Here is a 23091-nt window from a genome sequence, read left to right as displayed (position 1 = left end):
CAAGCTACATATTTTGTGTCGATGTTGTTTCGTTTGGTATAGTTCATTGGGTTTATGTTTTATGCGGTATAGTGGCCGAAAAAGTTGGAAAAGTACAAGTATGTGTGCATTGAGACGATGGCGATTTAGGCTGCAGCTATGATTAAGGGATCTATTGGAGGGATAACATATATCTTGGCTCACTGCATCTGAGCCCGATGCCAGCATGATATGTGCATATTGAATATGTCTATGTCTATTAGATCGGATGGTTTCCATTGCAACTCGTCAAACAGCGAATTATTCTGCGGGGCAACTGTGGGGGTAGACTCCAATAACTCAACTACTCTCCGAGTATTACCAAACCATCCCTCCAAGACCATCACTGTCTGCGACGCAGTTACCATGACGCTCGTTCTCTTTCTAACCCATACACAATTTTCCGCACAGAAACATGCTCAACGCGCGCTGTCCTCTTTTTGTCCCTTTTGATCATCCATGAGCGAGTCGTCTCACTAAAACCTACACGGCAATGGGAAAAACAGTGAACAAGATCAATCATGCCCAGCAATGGGACAGGCAGTGGAGAGTAATATTAGGAACCGACCTATATATCATGCCTTAAACCAATTAGTACGGTAGCTTTATATTTTTGGATAGCTTTCTCTGGCAGAGTTCTTCCAACAGTCCATCTGTAGGTAAACTAAGGTTTACATTTTCCTCAAAGGCTAGATGTCTTGAAGGATGCAATAAGCTCAACTCCACTTGCAGCTGATATTCTGCCCAAAAGCTGTATCCAAACCCAAAAGCACCTTCAAGTCCCTCAACTAGTAGTAAGTTGAGGTACTAAAAGCTACTGAGAGCTTTTTTGCGAGCCGCGACTTGAGCTCGCAAGCTCGGATAAAGCTTTCAGCCTGCTTCGCGCGAAGGAACTTTTAGCTGTGACGAAGCTTTCAAACAGTTTGCCTGAGAACTTGTCAAAGAATCAGCTTAAAGCTCTGGGCTTAAGCTCTGGTACCTCCTCTTGCGCTCCGCTCCGCTCCACACCCTCTCTCAGTCTGTTGCTGCAGCTTTCGCGTGCCTTGGTTGAGTGTGTGTCGTGTTTATTTATTAATAATTGCATTACTCATACGCCGTGTTGGCGCATTCAGCTTCAGCAGCCTCGGCTGCTGCCTGCAATGCATTCAAGTGCACACGTGACACGCATCCCACCTTCCCGCCTTTCCGCTCCCCGATGTGGCGTGCGTTTGTGTGTGTGCCGGGGCATAGATTCGCATTATTATAATCAAGTCCCCGGCCCTCATTCCGTGTGGCAAGAGCAACATCAACAAAAGTCGAACAGAGGAAGCGAGCATAACGAGCCCGGCGGCGTTTTAAAGCACACATTAATAATGGAGGAGGCCAGCCCGGAACAATGCTGCACGGAACACACCTTGCCCCCCATATGTGGGGCAAAAGGAGTGATGGAGAATGGGAGTCATAGCTGATGGCTTTGTGGTTTCCCCTTCATTCGGTTCGATTTTCACTCTGTTGTGTTTCGTTTACAGTTTTCACCTAGTTTTCGTTTCCATTCCTTCTGAGGCCGGCCCCAGCGGAATTTCGTGTGTCCCCCCGCCACGCCACATGGGGCACGCTTCAGTGCCCAAGCGGCCGAGCCGGCCTGAGTGTCGCCAGTGTCCCTCCGGCCTCACCGGCCTCTTCGGCCCCTCTGGCTCCCACTCCTGCTTAGCCATGTTCATTCAGCCTGGCTCTAATTTTTTCTCCATTTTTTTCTCTATGTTTTCTGTTTTTTTCCCCTTTTTTGTTTTTTTTGTTTGTTTGGGCCCGCTTCAGCCGCTTGTGTTTCGTGCCAAGTGGCACTAAAACTATTTGCCTTTTGCCCAGTTCCTCTCAGTTCCTCATACTCCGTCTCTCTCTTTCTCACTGTCGTGCTTTGGCGTGCTGCAGCGGGAAGCAAGAGGCATAGGAGTTGTACCTGCCACACAGTACACACAGTACACACAGGACACAGCACGCAACACGCAGAGGCAGCAGGCAGCAGGCAGTAGTCGCCAGTCAGCAGTCAGAGTGCAGCTTGGGGAAATCCATCGCCATCGCCATCGCCATCGCTGAAGCCATCACCAGCTCCTGAAGCCTAAGCCCGCAGAGCCATCAGGAATGGAGCGACTGCAGCAAATCGCACGTGCTTGCCTCGGCGGCGACTTCGGTTTGTCGGCTCTCGGTTGTCGGTTCACGGTTCTCGTGTCTCGGTTCTCATTTGTTTTGGGGGGTTTTCCTGGTCTCGGCTGGGGCCTCGGGCCTGGCCTCGGCCTCGGTCAAAGTCTCGGCTCTTGCCGTTCAGTGCTCGGTACTCGGTGGCCGATGTTCGGCTCTGGTTCTGCTTTCGGGTGCTGGTGCGGTGCTGGTTCTGTTTCTGGTTCAGGTTCTGTTTCTGGTTGTGGCTCTGGCGCTGGTCTTCCAGCTGCGGCTCCGACACTCTTTCTGGCGTTCTGTTCGGTTCAGTCGTCGCAGTCGCAGTCACGTCGTCACAACGTATTCGTGCACCGCGTTCCGCGCTTGGCGGCGACTGTCGTCTGTCAGTCAGTCAATCAGTCAATCCGTCAATCCGTCAGTCAGTGAGTCCAACCAACCAACCGTCATTCATTCATTTACCGAATGAAGTCCAACCATCAGTTAGTCAATCTAACCTTCAGTCAGTCAGTCATTGAGTCAATCATCTATCCTTCAGTGAGTCCTTTTATCTGTCAGTCAGTCAATCTATCCGTCAGTCAGTGAGTTAAAGTTTCGTTTTCTGGTGTTTTTTTTTTGTTTTTTTTTTTTTTGGAGAAAGTCCCCCCTCTGTGCCTGCTGCCTGCCACAGTAGGGGTAACTCCACCTGAGCGAAAGAATGGGGTGAAGAGAGTAGGGAGTGTGGATTGGGGAGCTGCTGAAGTGGCATGCAGGGGAAGAGTCGTGCTGCAGGTGCGTGCCGCGTTGCCGCGCGTGATTCCCGTTGTTGGTGTTGTTGTTGTTTGTTTGTTGTTTGTTCGAGTGTGTTCCAAGTTTCCATTCTCGCCCGCTGGTTCTCTCACATATTTTTTTGTCAATTTTTTTTTACTGTTTGTTGTACGGTGCGTGCCACATGGCGGATACTATACCGCCGCTCGAAGGTGTTAAAGCCCGCTTAAAAGCCGCTCAAAACCCGCTCAAGCAGGACCAAGGAGCCAGGATCAAAGCGGGCCACAAGGAGCTGAGACCATCAGCCATCAACCAACAACCATCAGCTAGAAGAGCTCAGCTTTCACCTCTGCCTCTGCCTCTCGTTCTCATTCTCATTCTTATTCTCACTGGCAGTCAGCCCGATCTCCGCCCACTGTCCCTGTGGAAAAGTGTGTCTGTGTTTGGTTGTTTACCTTAATTAATGCACTGGCAAACGGTAAACGGACACAGATACAGTCACAGCTGCAGACACAGACACAGACACAGACACAGCCACAGTTGGAGACACAGACACAGACAACATAATTTGCCTTTGGGGCGCCACTCCAATCCACTCCAAGCTGCAGCCTCGAGCCGAAGAGAAGAGACGAGGAGAAAGAGCTGCAGAGAGGCCTAAAGAGCTTGCAGCAGGAGGAAGCAGTAGGCGGAAGGCAGAAGGGAGGCCTAAAAGCGTGAAGGTGGAGGAGGAGCGAGCACTGCATCTGGGGGCCCAGTTAATTAATATTTTAGCCAAGAACCAAACAGAACTGAACAACTCCAGTGGTGCTTACATAAGCGTACTCGTACTTCAAAGCCAAAACTAGAAAATGGGAAATTGCTCACACGACGAGTTGGCGCCGTCAAAAATGAAACAGTCGAAGAAAGACGGAGACGCAGGGGATGGGCAGGATACGATGGTGAAGAAGAGCCCCACGATAAACCACATACAAATGAAACAGAAAAGCAAGATGAGATAAACCAGAGGAATGTGCAGCTGGCAAGGAAGAATCCCTCAAAACAGAAGTTCCGATTTCGTCAGAAGAAACTGGAAGAGAAAAGCTCAAGCCGAATAAAGACTTACCCGGAGAACAGGTCGTGTCTATGAAGAGTCGAAGGACCAAAGAGAAGCGTAAGCAATAAAGGAAAATGATGGCCGCAGCAGGGGGCACAGTGGCACATTAAGTACGTGTAGAAGTACGGGTAGCAGCTAAAGCAGCAGCTGAAACAAGAAAAAATGTTGACCCAATTTGCAATTCTAAATCGAAACCAAAGTCAAAGCTACACAAAAATAACAAAGAGCGACGATGGAGTGGAAGCGGGAGCGGGTAGTAGAAATAGACACATTCGCACGCACGCACGCACACACACACACACGCACACACACACACACGCACACACCGATAGGAAGAATATTGTTTCAAATGCAAATTTTGAATTATTCAATCCCTGCACCACACTGCACCGCCCCATCGATCCCCACCATTCGCCTCCGATTCCGCCGGCAACGAACTCATTAAAAACTTTTTTGTTCAATAGACTCTGGCTGTGGCCGGGGCTTTGGCTGTGGCTGTGGCATCCTCTGCAGTCTGCAATAGACTTGTGCTGCACCTGGCGGTGCCTAATTACGAGTATTTCATCTGAAAATATTATATTGTAGACACACTTCAACTTCAACTAAGACTGTTTCGCATAGAATACTCGGATACAAGGCCAGTGCCAAGTGTTTGATTGGGATGGAACTTTTGAACAGTTTAACCGACAGTTAGCCCAAAGGTCAGATCGATAAAGTAATACATTTGTCGCCAGACTTGAGCCCGACAGCAATGATGGAAGTATCCTAATTGAATGATTGAGCCATCGGTTGAGCCATGAACATGGCAATCCCTTAGCCAGAATTAGGCAAAAATTGATGTAGGAATATGCCAAATGAATTATCCTGTTAATCTGCTCTATAGAAGTGCCCTGCACTGCAGATTCCTATCCTTCTTCATTGCCTTTCGGACTTTACCTCATCAGATCTTTGTACTTTCTTATTCTTTGAGTATTAGAAGCGGCAGCTATGTGTTCTTTGCCTCATCATCATATCTCCTATGCCTCCCTGTCTTCTCTATTCGTTCTCTTGCATCTTCTTTTCCTTCGGTTCCCATTCGTCTTTCTTCCCATTGTGTGTGTTCCGCGATTAGATTCAAGAAGTTTGACTCGCACACGCCAAAATTAATTGGGCACTTGAGGAGTTTGACGAGGATGTCGTGGGGATGCGGCACGTGGGGCGGTGGATGTTCCGTGACGGCTCGACAGCTCAGGCTTCTGTTAACCCGTACCCTAGCCTAACCCTTGGCCCCCACTACTCGACATCCCCCAACCCTTAACCTCATCCATCCTTCAACAGCCGTACTACTGCGCCCTCTTTGCCCGCTTTCGCCAGGACTCTGTAATGTTCTAGGCAACTGATTTATTTTGATTGAACTTTGCATGCAACCAGCTGAGGCAGCAACAGAGAGCGAAAGGGCGAAAGGGCGAGAGAGCGAGAGGGCGAGAGGGAGAGGGCTGAAGAGGGAAGTAGCGGCGGAGGAGCAACAACTGGCAAGTGAAACATCATAAAACAAAAGCAGTTTGCGGTTGAACGCAAGAAGAAGGGGGAAAAACAGCTCAAAGGGTGAGAAGTGCAGAAAAAGGGAAGGGGCTGGGGGCAGGGTGCAAAGTGGCAGTATAGATTGTAGGCCATTCGCACGCACATTCGCCGCTTTTTAGGCGCCGAGGCGGCTTAGCCCTGGCTCAATCGTAAATGCGTCGTATGCCTACCGCTCCTCTCGCCCCTCTCTCCCTCACAACCTTTGTGAGAGGGGTTAAGTGGTTATGGCAACAGCCTCAACGCCCTCCCGCTCAGCTCTAATAAATCCTCTCGACTCCCATTCAGGAAGCACTCACTAAGCCCCGCCTAATGCCCCCCAAAGCCAGAGTTGCAGGAGAGAATGGGTAGCCCTCGAGCTCGGCTCGTCTTTCGCCCCTGTCTTAGTCTCAGTCGTAGTCAATCTCTTAGTACTTGTCTTTGTTTTAGTCCTAGTCTTTGTCTTCGCAGAGGTCTTTGTCTTTGCCTTAGCAAAAGTCTTTGTCTTTGAGTTGGGATTTGGCTTAAATTTGAGAGTTGGAAGCTGAGGCAGAGGCTGAAGCTGCGACTGAAACTGAAGCCCGACTCTGGGCCCAGAATCGAATGTCCGTGAAGGTTTGCTTCTAACTGGGAAATGGGGAAATCTCTGTGTTTCTTTGACTGCGATGGTAAGGGCTTCGGTTAAAGGCTAACCAGAATATTTGATTATTTTACTGCCAGTTAGCGTTATGCTTAACATTAACAGCCAGGAGAGGGGGCATGGAACATCGAGCGTCAAACCCTAACCAGAATAAATAATTTAATTTATCGTTTAACCAGAATAAATCAATTGATTGATACTGCGAATGAAAATGAATTATTCAAACAATAAATTGTACGCGTGGCCCTTTAGTAACCCTTTGGCACTTCGTTTCACATGTAGTTCGCCTTGCGGGCCGCCTTTCTGGCTGCCTTTTGGGCTGCCTTTTGTTCAAAAGTAGGTCTCTTCTGGTGCAGGATCTAGCATTTCATTTACGAGTCATTCAACATTTGTCAGCCACACAAAGTGGAAAATAAACTCAGGTTTTCACAGATATACGAGTAAGCACAAGCCGCAGAGCCTATACTCGTACGAGTATTTATCTGTAGTTTAGCAAAAAGAACTGAGACAATAAATGGTGCTCTACATTTGCTCCACAAATTCCAAATGCCAAATTTTGGTCGGGAGTTTCCCCACTTCATCTCGCTCGCCCTCTCCCTACCCCTACCCCTACCCCTCTCCCTCTCTCTCTCTCTCTCTGTGTCAGCAGCTCTTCTGCTCATTTAGTTCTTGGCCTAACTGCTGCCGACTTGGCCCATATACGATATGTACATAGCTACATATGGATGTACATATGGATATACAGATATTTATGGCTATATATCTACTCGCAGCTCTGTGCATAGAAATTGTAAAATATTTGCTTGTCTAGGATCTGTCCCTGTCCCTGCCCCTGCTCCTGCATCTGCTGCCAGTGGATTTGGGGGGCAGGCTTCGGCTTCGGCTCTGGCCATGGCCAGAACGTTCAACGTTGTAGGTTGTACGCACTGCGGCGCTGGCTATGGCTCTGGCTATGGCGAGTTTTGCTTTTTAATATGCTAAGGTGCTTGTGTATGCGTGTGTCTGTGCATAGCTGTGTGTGTGCTTCCGCCTATGCGCCTGTGTGCTGTGTGTGTCTGTGTGGAAATTGCACGTGCTCTGCGTGATTTTAATTTGAAACAAACATGGGAAACCCATACACACACACACACATACCTCGCCTCCTAGTAGAAATTTATGTGTGTGTGCGCCTCCTGAATTTTGTGTGTTTTTTTCGCTACTTTTGTTTTTCTTTTAAGGCTTCACTCTTTCTGTTCTGTTCTATTTTATTTTCTGTGTTTTTTTTTGTTGTTTCCGTTGTGCATTTTGCGGCTCCGGCTTTTCACGTTTTTATTTGGTTTTTCCGTTTTTCTGAGCGGCTCTCACTCTTTTCTTTTTTGTTTTTGTTGTTTTTTATTTATATTTTCTTCCTTTTTTTGCGTAATTTTTTTTACGACTCAACAAGCAGCAGAAATATAACAACAAAAAGCCACCAAAAAATAGAAGAGAGGGTAAATTTATTGATCTGTGTGAGGCCGCTTGAAGCCAATCCGAAGGTCAAGCATACGCACTGTGGGCCACCGCCAGCCCGCTGTGTGTGCGGCGGTGGAGACAGAGCGTTCCGTGCTGCAAAAGAGTTCTGCAATGTTATGCAAACATACATATGCATGACCCCCTACACCCCCTACACCCCCTACACCTCCTACACCCCTAGGCCCCCTACACCTCGTGTGGCCTACGGCTCTCCAGGGCACTCCGGCGGCTGGTGACGTCATTGTGAATTATTTTCAAATTTGTGCCCAAAGGCCAAACCCGAGAGAGCGAGAAGCAGAAGCAGATGCTACTCTGCTGAAAGCAGCTCAAAGCGGAAACGGAAGCAGCGACGGGATAGACAGAAGGAGGGACAGACAGGCAGGAGGCCACAGCATGGCAAACACAGTTCAAAAACACACACACACACACCTACACACATGCACTTAGAGGGCTAGGGCAGGGGGGCAGCACTGCACTTCCTCCTCCTGTTGTTCCGTGTCAAACATTTTCATCCACTTGTTCGCATTATCCTTCCCGACAGCGCTCAGCGGGAGAAAACTTCAAAAGATGCTGCCATAAGCCACACAGCCAGCGAGGAAAATTGTAACAATTGTGTGAACGATGTAGAGGGCGGCGAAGGGGATGGATGCAAACGTTGGCAAACGCTGAAGGCAGTGAGGCAGAGGGTTCAAGTGAAAGCCAAATCCGTGCGACCCGAACGAGCGCAAATGCGAGAGGGGGGGGCGAAACGCCAACAGATTGAAATGGCAATAAACAGGAAAACGAGATTGCTTCGCGGCGACGCAACCGAATCAACGCATACCCTGTTCTCAGAATAAACTCTCCGATGGTATCCAAAAAACATATGTATATCTTTCAGTGGCTCATGAGGACCCACACGATCGATCAACCGATCTTTTGGGAGGTGGGAACCAGTTAGGGGTATCAAGCGGACAACGATTCAGGAATGCTCCTGGCCTTCTGCCTGTTCCGGCCAGCAATCACTTAGGATCTATCGAATCAAGTCCAGCCGAATCTGGCGTTGAGTCGAAGCTCCCTAAGAATGGGGAACCTTTCTCAGTCCGCAAAGTGGGAACTCAAGAAAAGAGCATTCTATCCGATTGAAGTGTATCGGGCAAAGGCTTTTCCTTCCGTCCCCAAATACCGAAGAGCCCTGCCGCTCTGTTTCCCCTTCGGCTGCCGCAAAAAGTAAAAATGCTTTTCAAATCATGCAGAAAATCGCAAAAAAAAAAACACACAAGCAGCCACAGAGGCATGCCCCGGGTGCCCAAAAGACGGGTGAAAGCACGCACATTTTCCACAATTTTTCCAGTTTTCCCGGTTTCTTCGTTGCTGTTCTATTGCTTTTCTGGCTGAGCGAAAAATTTCATTAATGCTTAAATAGGAATTCGATTCGAATTTCGCAATCGATTAGCATTTGGCCTTTTTAAGCCCGAGTAACCTGTCTGTCTCTCCCGCAAGTCCTGCGAATGGCAGCAGCTCAGGGTGGAGAGGGGAGGAGAGGAGAGAAGCGGAGGCCTCTGAAGGCAGTGGATGCATTTCAATTATGCACAAGGCACTGCATTAGACCGCCAGTTCCACAACTCACAGCCCCACCTCCACTGCCACCTCCGTTTCACCTCCAATTCCATTTCCATTTCCATTTGCACGCACCCTCGTTTCCAAGTTGAATAAACATCAACACGAAGCCCGGACCTCATTTTCACTCGCATAAAATGAAAAGTTTCCCCCTCCCTCCCGATGGAAGCCTATGGAAAGTCGTTGCAAAAACAGAAGCTATACAAATCATTCTTTTCACAAATTAAAAAATGTTTTTAGACAGCGAAGGATGGAACTGAGGAGCGTAGCAGTTCGGCAATCAATCGACAATTGAGAAAATATTCTCAAAAATATTTCACTTGATCTAATCCCACAGTAATCTGACGTCTAGCAAAGCGGACCTGAACACTATACCGTCTGGAAAATATTAGGCTTTCAAATAGATTCTTATGGGCAATGTCTCAAAGGACGCCTATACAAATAAAATGTGAAAAAAAAAGGAATATTTACCTTTAAGACATTTTCAAAGCCTCAAATCAATCAGAAAAAGTTTCTTTGATTCGTGGGGTAAAAAGTGGTAGCTGAAGAGCTCGCTAGTTCCCTTCTGTCCACCTCTCTCTCTCGTCGGGGGAGTTTGAAAATACTTGGCCCCACATTACCCATACGCCCCCGCCCCATTGGGCGTATCTCTCTGCCCCCCCGAAGCGGAGTGGGAATGGAAAATAATTGATAGTTTCGCATAATTGGAATAATTGTAGGCGTCGTAATCGTTTGGGTCTTCGTGGTTGGTCTCACTTGTATTTTAAAATATGCTAATGGACTCACGAGAAATACAAGAGTGCAAAGGGACCCATATGTGCGTAGGAACATGGTCGTAACGGGCAAATTAAGCGAAATTAAATGAGCAGTCCCCAAAGCAAGAGAAGTAACCAGAAGAAGCTTAGGGTAAAGAAACAGAAGCAGGAGCAAAAGCAAAAGCAAAAGTAGAAGCCAAAGCAGAAGTAGAACAAGACGAAATCACAAATGAAATAAAATTAATTCCAAGTAGCCGTGGAAAGAGCAATGAAAAAAGGAAGCCCAGGCAACAAGAAACAATAAAAATGAGCAATAAAAATTAACATAAAAAACAGAACGGCGAATGTCAAGCCACAGCCACAGCCAAAGCCGTAGGCCCTGCTGCTGCTGCTGCTGCTGCTGCTGTGCGGGTCTATAAAAACCGTATTGTGCTCTATGGCGTGGCGTCCCGCGCAACCACGATATGACCCATGGCCGGCGCTTTCACACCGCGACAGGTGCAACACACTGCCTGACCATAAGGAAGTTCCAGCTGGGAAATCGGAGGGATACTGGTAGGGAGAGAAAGAGAGCTCTGCTTTCCCTTGGGCCGATCCCCGCTGCTTTTTGGTAGGCAAAATCGATACAGGCAACAACCACATGCAACAGCAGCAGCAACAACCACAGCAACGGCAACATCATCGTTCGCGAAAACAAATGCAAAAAGAATCAGCGAACAGTTGCTGCCGCAGGGGCCAAAGGACTCTTTCGACCGAAGGCTTCTTTTTCTTTTCCGCACTTAATTAAAATACGGGGACGGGGGGGCGCTGTTTCGAAAGGAAAGGAAAATGGGTGCCAGGTGGCAGGTGGCAGGTGTTCACTCAACACCGAGCCCCTGTGCCAGTGCCCCTGTGCCAGTGCCCCTGTGCCCCACACTTTCTGGTTAGGGCTCATTGATTTCCATTGCACTTAGCCTAATTAAATTTGTGCAGCCTAATTTTCGTTATCGATTCGAAATCATTTGCATATGTGTGTGCCCTCAACCCTCAGCCCCCCCCTGAACCTCTCTCTCCTACTCTCTTTCTGTTTATTTGCGTCTCGTTCTCTCTCTTTCCGCCTCTCTAAGTGTGCGTGGAGAGAGAGAGAGAGAGAGAGTTCATTAAATGGAACGCGTTTCCTGGCCACAGCAAAAACTTTCACACGACCAGTCGAAAATTTGAAAGTCACGTGCCGCCGCCAAGCCATAACTTAAGAAAAGAATAAGAAATAAAGGGAGCCGAAGCATGACATACCCTTGAACATCTACGGCGTAGAAAGGCTGGTTCAAAACTGAAGATATACCCTGGTAATGGTATCTTTTGTGCTTGGCCAACGGCTGGTCCCAATCAATGTACTCTCCCTAATGGCACAGAAGTATTTTCAGTCAGTCAGTCAGTCCGTTTGTTCAGCTTACAAATTTCCACCAGCACCAGGACCAGGACCAGGACCAGCACCGGACGGCAGGAGGGGCTTAGAGAACGAGCAAGAGAAAGCGCTAGAGATAGGGAGACAGGGAGACAGAGAAGAGGTAGTATGTATGAAACAGATAGGCGTGGCCTTTCGGGCCACGACAGAGAAGGACCGAGAGAGATAGGGAGAGACAGGGAGAAAGATAGACAGGGACTCAACTCGACTCGACACGAAACTATAAATGTTAATAACCAGCAACATTGTTACTAGTTCCTCTTCCTCTGCCGCTTCCTGTGTCGAGGGCGCACACTGGGTATGGCGCGGGGCATGCTGGGCATGGGGGCTCCTGGGGTCAGTCTCTCTTCCGCTCTACCGCTCTACCGCTCTCCCACTCTGTCTGAGTGCTGGGCATGGAACTATTCGAGGCAGTTCCAAAACTAAACTCAAACTTAATTGTTCGTCTCTGGCCTGGCCCTGCGCTCTGTGCTCTGTGGCATGCCCCAAAACTGTGACTCGCCCTTGTAGTTCTTGTTGTTCTACATTGCTACATTGTTTTTGCTGCTCTTGTGTCCCTCTCTTTTACATTATCGCTGTCTCCGTCCCCCGTCGGCACGCTCATTGCCGCTGGCTTTGGTCTGTTAGACAAAAAAAGTTTTAATGGTATTAGCAAGCCAAAAATAACACACACAAAATGCTGTCCCATCGACTACAGCGGGGAACGGGCAGCAGGGAAGGCTGTGAGGGGAATTATAAAATCCATTGCATACTTTTTGGGGCAGTCGAGCGAAAGGCTTGCGTCGGCTGTCTTTAGAGAGCCTTTCAATCTACTCACAGCTACACTTGATTTGAAATTGTGGTAAATGAATTGTGAAAGCCCACAACTCTTCACTCCGACCCCTCCCCCCCCCCCCCCCCCCCCCCCCCCCCCCCACCAACCCTTGCTCTGCATGGAAATGGTGACGGAAACTCCAAAGTCCGGCCCAGGATCATAAATACGAGTATGTGTATCGTATGTGAGAGCCTCTCTGTGCGTGCGTCAATTATCCCTCTCCGTTCAGCACAAGAGGGGTGGCCGGAAGGGGGAGGCACGTGTGTGTGTGTGTGTGCGTTGGAAGGCCAGCAAAACTGTGACTTTGTCAAGCAGTTTTAGCACTTTTAGCAGTTTTATGAATTCAGAAAGCTTGCCAAGCATGTCAGCACAGGTGAGCAAATTGGCTCCTAATTTCCCCTTTGTCTCGGCTCTCGATTAGAGGTCCAGCTTCGGCTCAAAGCGATACAATAATGGAAGGCTTTCCCTCGATACCCTTGCGGATGGGGTATTGGTTCAGTGCAGAGCCTTGCTGCCGATGAATTTCCCCATTTCGAATGCAGCTTTCAAATTAAAATTCGAATTAAAACCAATTTATGATTCAGTTGGCAGCAAAAAACTGCAAAACAAAACCACAAAAGATATTGAAATAAAGAAGAAAAACTCTCGTATGCTCGTATTTGCTTAAAATATAATACTCATATGCATAGGTATGTGCGTATCTATATATTCACTGTTGACCTAACCAACAATATTCGCATAGATAAACAAAACGGTGGGGCGTGGGGGCCGGGCGACTGGGACTGGGACTGGACTGGAAAATAAGTGAAGCAAAAGTGTGTGTGTGTTTTCGGATGCAAAAATGCAATTTCCCTGCAGACGTTTTGCATGAATTTTTAATTAAAAATGAATTAAAATTAAAGGGCTCCGTGCTGCGAGTCCATTGTGAAACTTCGAATCGATGCTCTCACCTGGCCACAGAGGAGGTTATTAATTTCGAATCGGTTTCCAAATGGCAGCTGGAAATAAATGGAGTATATACTCGTATAATAATTGCCTTATTGCCCATTTGTGATTCATTTCGATAATTGACAATTGCAAAAAGTGTTCAATCGAAGTTTTGTTCTGCCATCAGGGCAATTACGAGCAGTGGGTGGAGTGGGGGGAGTGGCAGTCCCCCAAACAATTGCCCAAATTCTCCACCGAAATGCGTAAACATTCTTCGGGGGGAAGGCATCAATTCTTCATTTGCTGGCATGTTTTTGTGCCTAACTTTGATTTGTTTACTCTTCAGATGCGCGATTCCGCAACCGTGGGGGGTGAAGTGGGTGGCGTGGGTGGCGTGGGTGGCTTGTGGGGCGTCGGTTGGGGGTGGAGTGGTGCAGGTGTTTTTCCAGTCTGCGGTGACTAGTGCATGACCAAGGGGAATGACCAGACACGCACGCAGCGAATCGCGTTTCCTTTCCTTTGCTTTCCGTTCTGTTCCATTCTGTTTTTTTTCTGTTGTTTTGTTCTTTCACCGCACGTCAGGTCTGATATTATGTTGGGCGCTTGTCTGTCATTTCCAATTTATTGGGCTCCTTCCACCTCCAATCGTACAACTCCACCTACCGATTCTCTCCGCTTGGTGGTTTACCCAACCTTTGGCCACCGCCTAACCCCACATTTATCCGTCCACCCCCACGTCTCGTCATCGCATTGGCATTTCCGCTGTCATTTAGGAATCGATAAATGTAGTATTTGCCTTTGGTAAATGATTTTCGTTTAGTTGGCTTTTGTCGATGCCTTCCTGCCTCTCTCTCTCTCTCTCTCTCTCTCTCTCGTTCTCTCTGTATCTGTATCTCCTGTTCGATGCATTTGCGCTTCGGCTGCATCTCCTGGCGACAAATCAATCAATCGGAATGTTCGGGGGACAGCCGCAAGCGCCGCAACCGCAACCACAATCCAGGCAAACCGCACAGCCCCTTCTCTTTGTCCCACAGCCACGCCTCAAAGACCATCCCCAGGAAGCGCAGATTAAGCAGCTTCTCCCACATCCATCCATCCATCCATCCATCCATCCATCCATTCACCACCCCCTGTACCCCTTTTGGCTGGTGTCCCCCGTGTCTTGTATGCATAAAACAATAATTTGTGCATAAAACAGGGGAAAGGAAAGCGAAAACGCTTGGAAATGTTTATGGCACCGCGGGGATCCCTCAACTATATTCCTCTTATATATATATTCGTTTTCGTACAGTGCATAAATATAGCCCCAGCACAGAACACAGAGCACATAAAGAGCACAGCCACAGAGAGGCAGAGATGGACAGAGCGATGTGCAGAGACGCCCCTCTGCCCCACCCCTCACAGGGAGAGGCTTGTCATTAGTTTGAATAATTTAGTTTTTTGTGCATTTTAGAATAGATTTTATCTGGCTGTCGACCGACCGACCAACCGCCAGGAAGCGAATTTCGTAGCAGGGATCCTAGGAGTCCTGCTGCCTGTCCCAAAAATTTTAACTGCAAAATCGGATTCATTATCTAAACAACATCTTTAGCCATCTCCACTCTCTGACGATTACTCTCTATCTCTGTTTTTGTGGGTTTATTCGATTGGCGGTCGAATGCAAATTTCTGTGCTTTTTCCAAGAAAAATAGATTCTGTTTCAATTTAGTGAAATTCCCACATGAAATTTCTGGGAAATGCAAATTCATATGAAATTTACTAATTGCATTTTCCCCTGAACAAGCAATGTCTTCCTCTAGCCACAGAACTTCGAGCCGGAGAATTCACTGAACCACTCCCACCTGCCCCGTTTTGTTGCCACAAATTTCATTTACCTGTTGTCCGAACAATGTGCAAAAAATAGTGGAAATAGAGTTTTGAAAAAGGATGCCGCTGCTGGAAGAGCGCATTAAATACGCATTATGCGGGCTTGGGCCACGACCACAGGCAGCCGCGTCGCCCAATCTCTACCACCAAGCGCACCGTTTAAGCCCCCGCCCCCCGTCACATCATTCTTCTTGGTCATGGAGCTCGCTTTATTTTATTGCTTTCAAATTAGCACAAAACTCAATTAAAAGCAGAGGAGGAAGGGGATGAAGCGTGGAGCGTGGAGAGTGGAGAGTGGAGAGCGCGCGTGTGTGTGCGCCTAGATGCGCTTCAACGCGTATATTGTGCTTCGACACTCACACAAGCACACGGGCACACCAGCTCACAGGCACACAGGCACACACACGCATTCGCTTGCAAAGCGACTCTCATTTAATTAAGTTGATTCTAATTTAATAACGAGCTGAATGGGTTTTTCGGGCAGAGAGGACCCGGTCGCCCACGACCACCATGCATGCCTCCACCACATCCGTGTGGCATGCCGCATCTGATTCAGATTCAGAGTCAGATTAAAGATAATATTGATGAGCAAAGTACTACCCAGAGAGAGAAAGAGAGAGACAGAATGCTGGGGGGAAAAAAATCTGAAAAACCTGCTATCTGAATGGAAATAAGTTCAAGAATTTATGTGATTTGCGGGCGGGAGGGAGGCGGGTCCTGCATGGAAATATCTGGCATATCTTTTAGCTGCACTTAAACAGAATATATAGATACCTCTGAATCGGTGTATCCAAGCGAAACCAAGCCAACGAGTGGGAGATGGAAAGCTGCATGGATGTCTGGAATAACTTTCAGCCAGCGGCAGGTGAACGGCAGGAGCGAGGGAGCAAGCACGGTCGAATACTCGTATGAGCATACTTGTAAGCCACTGAACTACGATGCATAGGGGGTCTGATCACCCCAGACACTGTCACTGTCGCTGTCGATGTCGCCGCCGCCCCCCAATCCAGCACAGACAACAGACCCCCATTTATTCCCCTATTTTCCTGTCTGTGCCCGCACACTCCCACCCACTCACACACAAGGCAGTGGGAGTGGGAAAGACAGATATAATTGAATGGCCATTGGACTTGTCCCTCGCTTTGGCCCTGACCTTGCCGCTTGCCGCTTGCCGCTGGCTGGTTGCTGGGTGATGGGTGATGGGTGCTGGAGGCCTACGCCCCGCCATTACCAGCGCCTCGTCTGTGTGTGGCATGGAACCACCTGCCGCTCGCCTTTGCATCCGTTCGCTGTATGAGTTAATGCGCTTACATGAACACCCGACGTCAACGCAAGTGTTTGGCATTGCATTTTAAGCCTCTGTGCAGCCGGCCAACTGTCACTTAATGGCCGCCACCAGCACCCATGCACCCATGCACCCAACCACCCACCGATGGCACGAGCCAATGGCACACTCACACCCACACCCACAAGACATCATCACCCACTCGAAGCACCCACCGTACACCCGAGCCCCCGATCCCCCGAGCCACCATCTGCCGAGCGAGATTAGTGCAGCAGAGGCAAAGCATTGGTCGGCACGAGGCGTATACGTGATGTGATGTGAGGGGGTTCCGCGCATAAATCAATAAAGTTTCCCCTACCCCACCTACCCCTTCTCTCTTGTATGTGTGTGTGTGAGGGGGGGAGGGCATTGTTAACTCAATTTCAACACGGAAGCAATTTCCGCCACCCTGCAACCCTTTGGCTTATTAAATGCCGCTTGAGTCGTCGCAAAACTGCAATTTGGCATCTTGGGAAAGTGTCAGTCATAATGAGATGAGAGGTGCCTGCTGCCTGGTGCCTGGTGCCTGGTGGACTGGGATAGGGATAGGGTCCCGGGGAATCGATTGGGGAAGGGGTGTCCTGGGCGGTGGATTTCCAAGGCAATTTTGGGCGATGAATTCTGAATTCCATTTTGATAATAGATAATGGCCCGTTCAACATGCCTCATGCCACATGCCACGCGTTACGCGCTCACCTCACGCCGCCATTCGGAGCCGCTTTTTGTGCTTATGTTTCTGTTTTTGTTTGCCTTGGGTTGGGTTGATTGCGATTTCGGTTCAATTCAATTCAATTCGACTCTGTTCGATTTGATTTGATGTGATTCGGTTTCATTCGGGCAGGAGGCCAGGAACGAGCTTTTGTTTGGCTGAGAGCCCCCGCTCCCCGCCCCCACTCCCCGCCCGACCTTATGCTTCAATCTAAGCGGAAAACAAACAACAAATGCGGGGGCACAACGATGCAATTATGGGCTGGCATTACGCAATGGGCGTACACAGCCCTGCGGGACTGTGCGGCAACATCCAAATCGATACAGTCCCTCCAGCCATCTGTGCCGTTCGGAACACGTGTATTTTAGATAGAAAGCAGCCCCCCACCCCCCAATAGGCAATGATACCCCCTCCATGGCCCATACAGATCGAGTGAGCAGTGAAAATATTCATCCAACATCCTACGTCCTACATCCTGCATCGCAGATTAAGATCCAAGTAGAAAACCAAATAAAAATGAAAGCAACTAAGAGCAGAGCAGGAAAAGTAAGTGCCATCGATCGATGCACCTAGTGACAAAAGAAACAACAATCGGCAGTGAAGCACGGAAGTGATTCGCGGCAGTGTGTGACCCACAGTGATCGAGCAGGTGCCGGCGGTGGCGGTGGTGGTGGTGTCGGTGTCCGTGCAGCATCATCATCATCATCGGGCCCAGTGGCGGCGGGGCGCGTCTTTGGCGGCGATCTGGTGAACGGGAGGTGGCATGGCCGCCGTTGCCGGCCTGTATGGCCTCGGCGAGGATCGCCAGCACCGCAAGAAGCAGCAGCAGCAGCAGCAACACCAGAAGGAGCAGCTCGAGCAGAAGGAGGAGCAGAAGAAGATCGCCGAGCGAAAGCTGCAGCTCCGCGAACAGCAGCTCCAGCGCAACTCGCTCGATGGTTACGGGTATGCCTTAACCTTAACTCTAGCCTTAACATTTTTTAAATCAACCAAACACAATACTTATTCACATAACCAGGCCTATGGGAGGTCTCCCTAACATACATCTATGCAGTTTGACAGTAGAACTCTTTTCCCAGTGTCCCCACCATTGGCTGTTCAAGCGGGACATCCCTATAGCACCACCCCATAGGTGCTTGCCACAAAATGGAGTGCCACTTTCCCGCCGACTTTCACACTGAAGTATGTAGACGTTTTTATACTATATGGAACCAAAACAGAAGCACTGCGTGTGGATCAGTCTCCCCTGGTCGCACCAAAAGGAAGAATTCTGTGGGGAAACATCCGAATCCGAATCCGAATAATCGAAAATCGTATTCATTCATAAAACACAAGCTGAGAGAGAGGGTACAGAGGAAGTACAGTGGGAGTCGTATGTATGACCACCTCCCATCACCCTTTTGAAGTAGAGAAGAGACCCCGGCAGAAGTCTCCATCCATCACCTGAAGGATGCCAGGGCCAGAGCCAAAGCCAATGCCAATGCCCTCTTTGAGAATGTAGGCTATGTTGTAGCAAGTCTCAGCTGGACAGCTGGTACGTCCAAGGCGCCTCCACAATTGGAACATTGTGCTTATCCACAAGGGTGGCACGCTTCCTTGGATCTGGAATTGCATGGTCGTCTAGATCAAAGCTGCTGCTGATCAAAGCTACGGGCCTTTGATACTCCTCGGCTGTTGGCAGTTGGCTGTTACCCATCGAATTCACGGGCTGAACAGGAGAACAGGAGTGGAAGCAGGAGCAGGAGTAGGAGCAGGAGCTACCTTCTTTTTGAGGACTTTTCGGGGCATGGACACGGACGACGAACATGGCGTGGGACAGCTTAGGAGTGGGGGTGCTATTGAACCATGTTGCAACAATTGTCACACGTTTTCTGAAGTGTCCGTCGACCCAGCCGGCTCCCCTATCTAGCTGGTTTACCCATCTTCTGGTTTGCCCACCTCCGTTTGGCAGTCCGTGTATCCGGTGCCTATCCATGCTGCCGCACAATCAAATAAAGATGAACTGTCGAAGCTGTTTGCTCGGCTGCAGCATAAAGGATTCGTTTACCGGAACAGATGGCGCTTCTTGCACCTGCCAGGCGGCCGTCAAAGGAATAAAACGAAGCCCGCTCCTCAGCTGCCTCTTCAAGTGGCGCCTGCTCTTGGATCTGCAGTGGGAATGCTGAACGCTGAATGTGGCGGGGTGTGTGCGGAGGAACTTGTCCTAAAAGCGCAATAAACGTGACTAAAGTAAACTAAATCAAGAACAAAGAGAAGGAGAAAGCGAAACTTCCATCTAGATACATTTGTATCTACAGCTCGGTCGGGCAAACGGCAACTGGCAACTGGCACGGGGCGAGGAAGTGCAGTGGAAAGCTGATCCCGTCTCCGTCTCCGTCTTCGTCTCACTCTGACTCCGTCTTCTCCTCCACCTCCTCCCGTTGTAGTTCCCAGGCAGCCCGGCCAATGTATCTCTGTTATTGTGCATCTGCATTTGTATCTGTAGCTGCTGTTGTGTGTTTCTTTCGTTTGCTACAAAATAAAAGTGGGAAAACTGTGAAGAAGCTAAACGTGAGCCAAAAATTGTATTTTGTTCAAGCTGCAAGGGTCCCCGCCCCATCCCTCTACTCTGCCACACCCCCACATCCTCTCTGTCTTGTCTCCTTTCGCCCTTGTCCCAATCCAAAATCCATGTGGAGTACGCCGCCCATAAATGCATTGGATTCGCTCAAAAGCCTCGTAGAAACTTTTGGCGACCACACGGTTACGGGGGGCACATGTAGGGGTGAATGCAGGGACGCGGTGCGGAGGGATGATTTTCCAGTGCGCCATTCTTTTTTCTCCAAATTTTTGTTCTGTTCGTTCTTTTTTTTTGCCGCTGGAGAAGTTTCTTATTGGACTTTCGTGTGCTTGTGCTTAAGCTCGTATTTTATAGAATGATATTTTTGGCGGAATGCCAAAGGGGGCGGAGTCGGAGTCCCGTAAGAGGTGTGGCAGGACCGAACGAGCGTGTGTGTGTGTGTGTGTGAATGTGCACTGAAAGCCTTTTGGTAATTACATTAAACATGCCCAAAATGCAGCAGCAATTTACACATTTCTCAGGCTTTTCCCAAGCCGCTTTTCCTCTCTCTCTCCTAGCTCCCTTTCAACTCCATTGCTGTTGCTGTATGTGTGTGTGTGTGTGTGTGTGTGTGTGTGTGTGTGTCTCAAGTGACGTCACAGTGCTGCAGCAGTCGCCAAAACGGAAAACTCTGGCGGCCATAAAAAGGGAGCTTCAGAGTGGGAGAAGAGCAGGAGGAGGGAGAATCGGTTAAGCAGTGGCCCATGTGTGTGTGTGTGTGTGTGTGTGTGTGCCACTGTGTCTGTGCAGCATCCTCAAGGACATTTCCACTTGTCTCTACTTCAATTTTGTTGCATTAGTGTCAGTAGCTCCTCTTTCCGTGGCTCTTGTTTTGGGCGGGCTGGTTTATGTCCCTGAATTTTGCTAGGCTCTGTTACCCAGTGGACCGTGTACCGTGGACCGTATTGGAGCCGTGGACCATTGAAGCAATGGAGCGGTGGAGTGGTGGAGCGGTGGGCGTGGCAGCTGCTATTGAGACAGAATGTCGCGACAACGAGGCATTTACCAACGAGCGTTCCATTGGCATTCCCTCATTCTCAGTCTCATTCTCATTGAAATTCATTTAATTGCCAAAGGGGACCCACTCGGCATTCATTGCACGCTCTCGTAGTCTCGTACTTTTGCGACAGATCAGATGCACTCGTAGCTCAAGCGGCAGCTGAAGTATCGGGTTTTTGGAACACTGTGGCAATGTGGCAATGTGGAAATGTGCAAATGTGGCATTGTTGCGGCAGGAGAGCCATCGATTGGCATTCGAATTGAATCGAATTGAAGCTCCTGCTGTTGCTGGGCCAACATATGAATCTTCACGTCTCTCAGACGAATGTGCGGCTGCCAGCAGCTTAATAAACAAGAACGATTGCAATTAATTAAGTTTGATATATTCGTCGCACACTTTTCGGTGAGCAGATGGTGCGGAAAATACAGCTGTAGCCGGGGTCCTCTGCTCGACAATCCGTTAGCTTCATTCAGTGATTGGCAGACACACTCTTAAGCCGATTAATGTTGATTATGGGATGGGGGATGCTGCAGCCGCTTTGTGGATCCATTCCCATTTCAAGCACTCAGAGTGCAACTAATGACGTTGACAAATGCTCCGGCTGTGCGGATCTCGTCTGCCTCTTGGCCGCCTGCCGTTCGCCATGGATGCAGTTGCCAACTGCCTGCCAAGAGCATCAAGCTGCTGGGCTGACGGGCTGCCGCCGCTGTCAGAGAGTCTCAGAGCCGCAGACAAGCTGACGACGGGCCGCACAACCCAGCCGAGGCGTCGCCGGCGTGTCCCACTCCTCGCACACGTAGTTCTTCCACCTCACACCTCTGTGCCGGGCCAGACAGAGTCAGCTGGTCCTTTGGCTGCCGCCGCTGGCGGTCGTGCTGCAAATTAACAGCATGACACACATTTAAATCGAGCTAAATACAAGACAGGCAGGGGGCAGCGGGAAGGCTACGGGGCATGGGGAATGGCTCTGGAGTACGGCAGCAGTCGGTCCCCCAGGAGGCGAGCAGCAAAGCAGCTGCTGTCAGCCTGCTCCACCTGCGTCCCTGCATATTGGGGTTACGTGCCAGACACTCACGTGCATTCGCATTGCAATCAGCCATGAAGAGAAAAGCAGAGAAGATGGCAGAGACAGAGAGAGGGAGTGGGAGAGAAATGCTTTGGAATCACTGATTCTATAAACTATATCGTTACTCCCTCGCCCAAATATAGATAAATGTCGATAAATCTATAAGCAATCGACCAATCAAAATACATTTAAGTATCGATAAATTATGGTTGAATTTTATCGCCTAGCGGATTCCCTTACTCGTATTGTTCGCTGAATCTAAAGCTCGCGCTTCTGAACCCATAAATATCCCCAGAAATCTCATTTACATAACCAGTTAGGCAATAAACTAACGCAAGTCGTTATCAAAATTATCGATTGCCCGCTTAAACACCAATAAATTATCGAAAAAATACAGTTTGGCGATGGAAATACAAAACCAACTAGAGAAAACTTTGCATTCTCTATTTTTTGGGAGTTTTCCGCCTGCCCCTTTGGAGTTGTCGGGCGGGGAAATGCCACAAAAGGCAACTTGGCAAAAGAAACTTCCTTGCTTGCATAATCGAGAGAAAGTGGGGAAAGTTTTGTGGAGCGACGGGCAGATGCAGAGTGCCAAAGTGGCAGGGTGAAAGAGTGCCAATATAAATATGCGATTGGTATGAAAAATCGAAGGCCAACTTTGTAGCGCCAGCCATATTTCACACTCTACCGGGCACTAGTACCATCGGGTGAATATGTGAAAAAAAACACACACACAGAGAAATCGAAAGATAGATGGAAAGAGGGAGGGATAGAGAGACAGAGGGACAGAGGGAGAAAGAGTGGCGGCCGGAAGTGACAAGCAATTTGAACGGACGGCAAAACGATGCAGCGACGATGGGCAGACTCCGCCATCCTCGAAAAGCCCTCCAACTCTCATCCACATTCAAATCCTCAACCGCCGCTGGTCCTTCGTTGTGTGGCGCCAATTCTGTGCCTGCCCCTGCCACTGCCCTTGCAGCCCGCTTGCTCGCTCGCGCAAAGAACTTGCCATAAATTTTGCACGTTGTTTTGCTGCGCTGCACAAATGTTCGGTGGTGCCCCATCTCGATGGCTCCGGCGGCTTTGCCTCATTTTTCTTTTCTGCGGCTCTTTGCCCAAAAATATGTATATTTTGTGTCGTCTCTCTCTGTGTGTGTGTGTCTCCCCTCTGGTCGCATATTTTATGCAGTTGCTTCGGGCTCCTGAGAGGGCCTCTGTCACATAGCCCCAGTCCTAGGGCCAGGAGCCGGCCCAGAGCCAGCCGGAAAGTCGGCCAAAGCTTCGGGCAACATTTCTTGTTGAATCGTTGTTG

General features: G+C 49.1%; 1 protein-coding gene across 4 annotated transcripts in view; it reads left to right on the top strand.

Annotated features, from left to right (window-relative positions):
- Nucleotides 1-23091, top strand: part of LOC6599299 (potassium voltage-gated channel protein Shaker) — a 105601-nt gene that overhangs the window by 51253 nt on the left and 31257 nt on the right. Inside the window, exon 1 of one of the 4 annotated variants that reach the window (XM_026992455.1) lies at nt 17188-18059. The exons of the other annotated variants lie outside the window; for them this stretch is intronic. Coding sequence (XP_026848256.1) covers nt 17878-18059 — 182 coding nt within the window. The 5' untranslated portion in view covers nt 17188-17877. Of the gene's footprint in view, nt 1-17187; nt 18060-23091 lie in introns of those variants that run through there. 4 annotated transcript variants of the gene reach the window in all.

This window comes from Drosophila persimilis, unplaced genomic scaffold, assembly GCF_003286085.1.
Source record: "Drosophila persimilis strain 14011-0111.01,24,50 unplaced genomic scaffold, DperRS2 tig00000735-arrow-arrow-pilon, whole genome shotgun sequence".
NCBI classification, from domain to species: Eukaryota; Metazoa; Arthropoda; class Insecta; order Diptera; family Drosophilidae; genus Drosophila; species Drosophila persimilis.
Note: the sequence above shows the minus strand (reverse complement) of the source record. Positions and strands in the feature narration are given on the sequence as shown.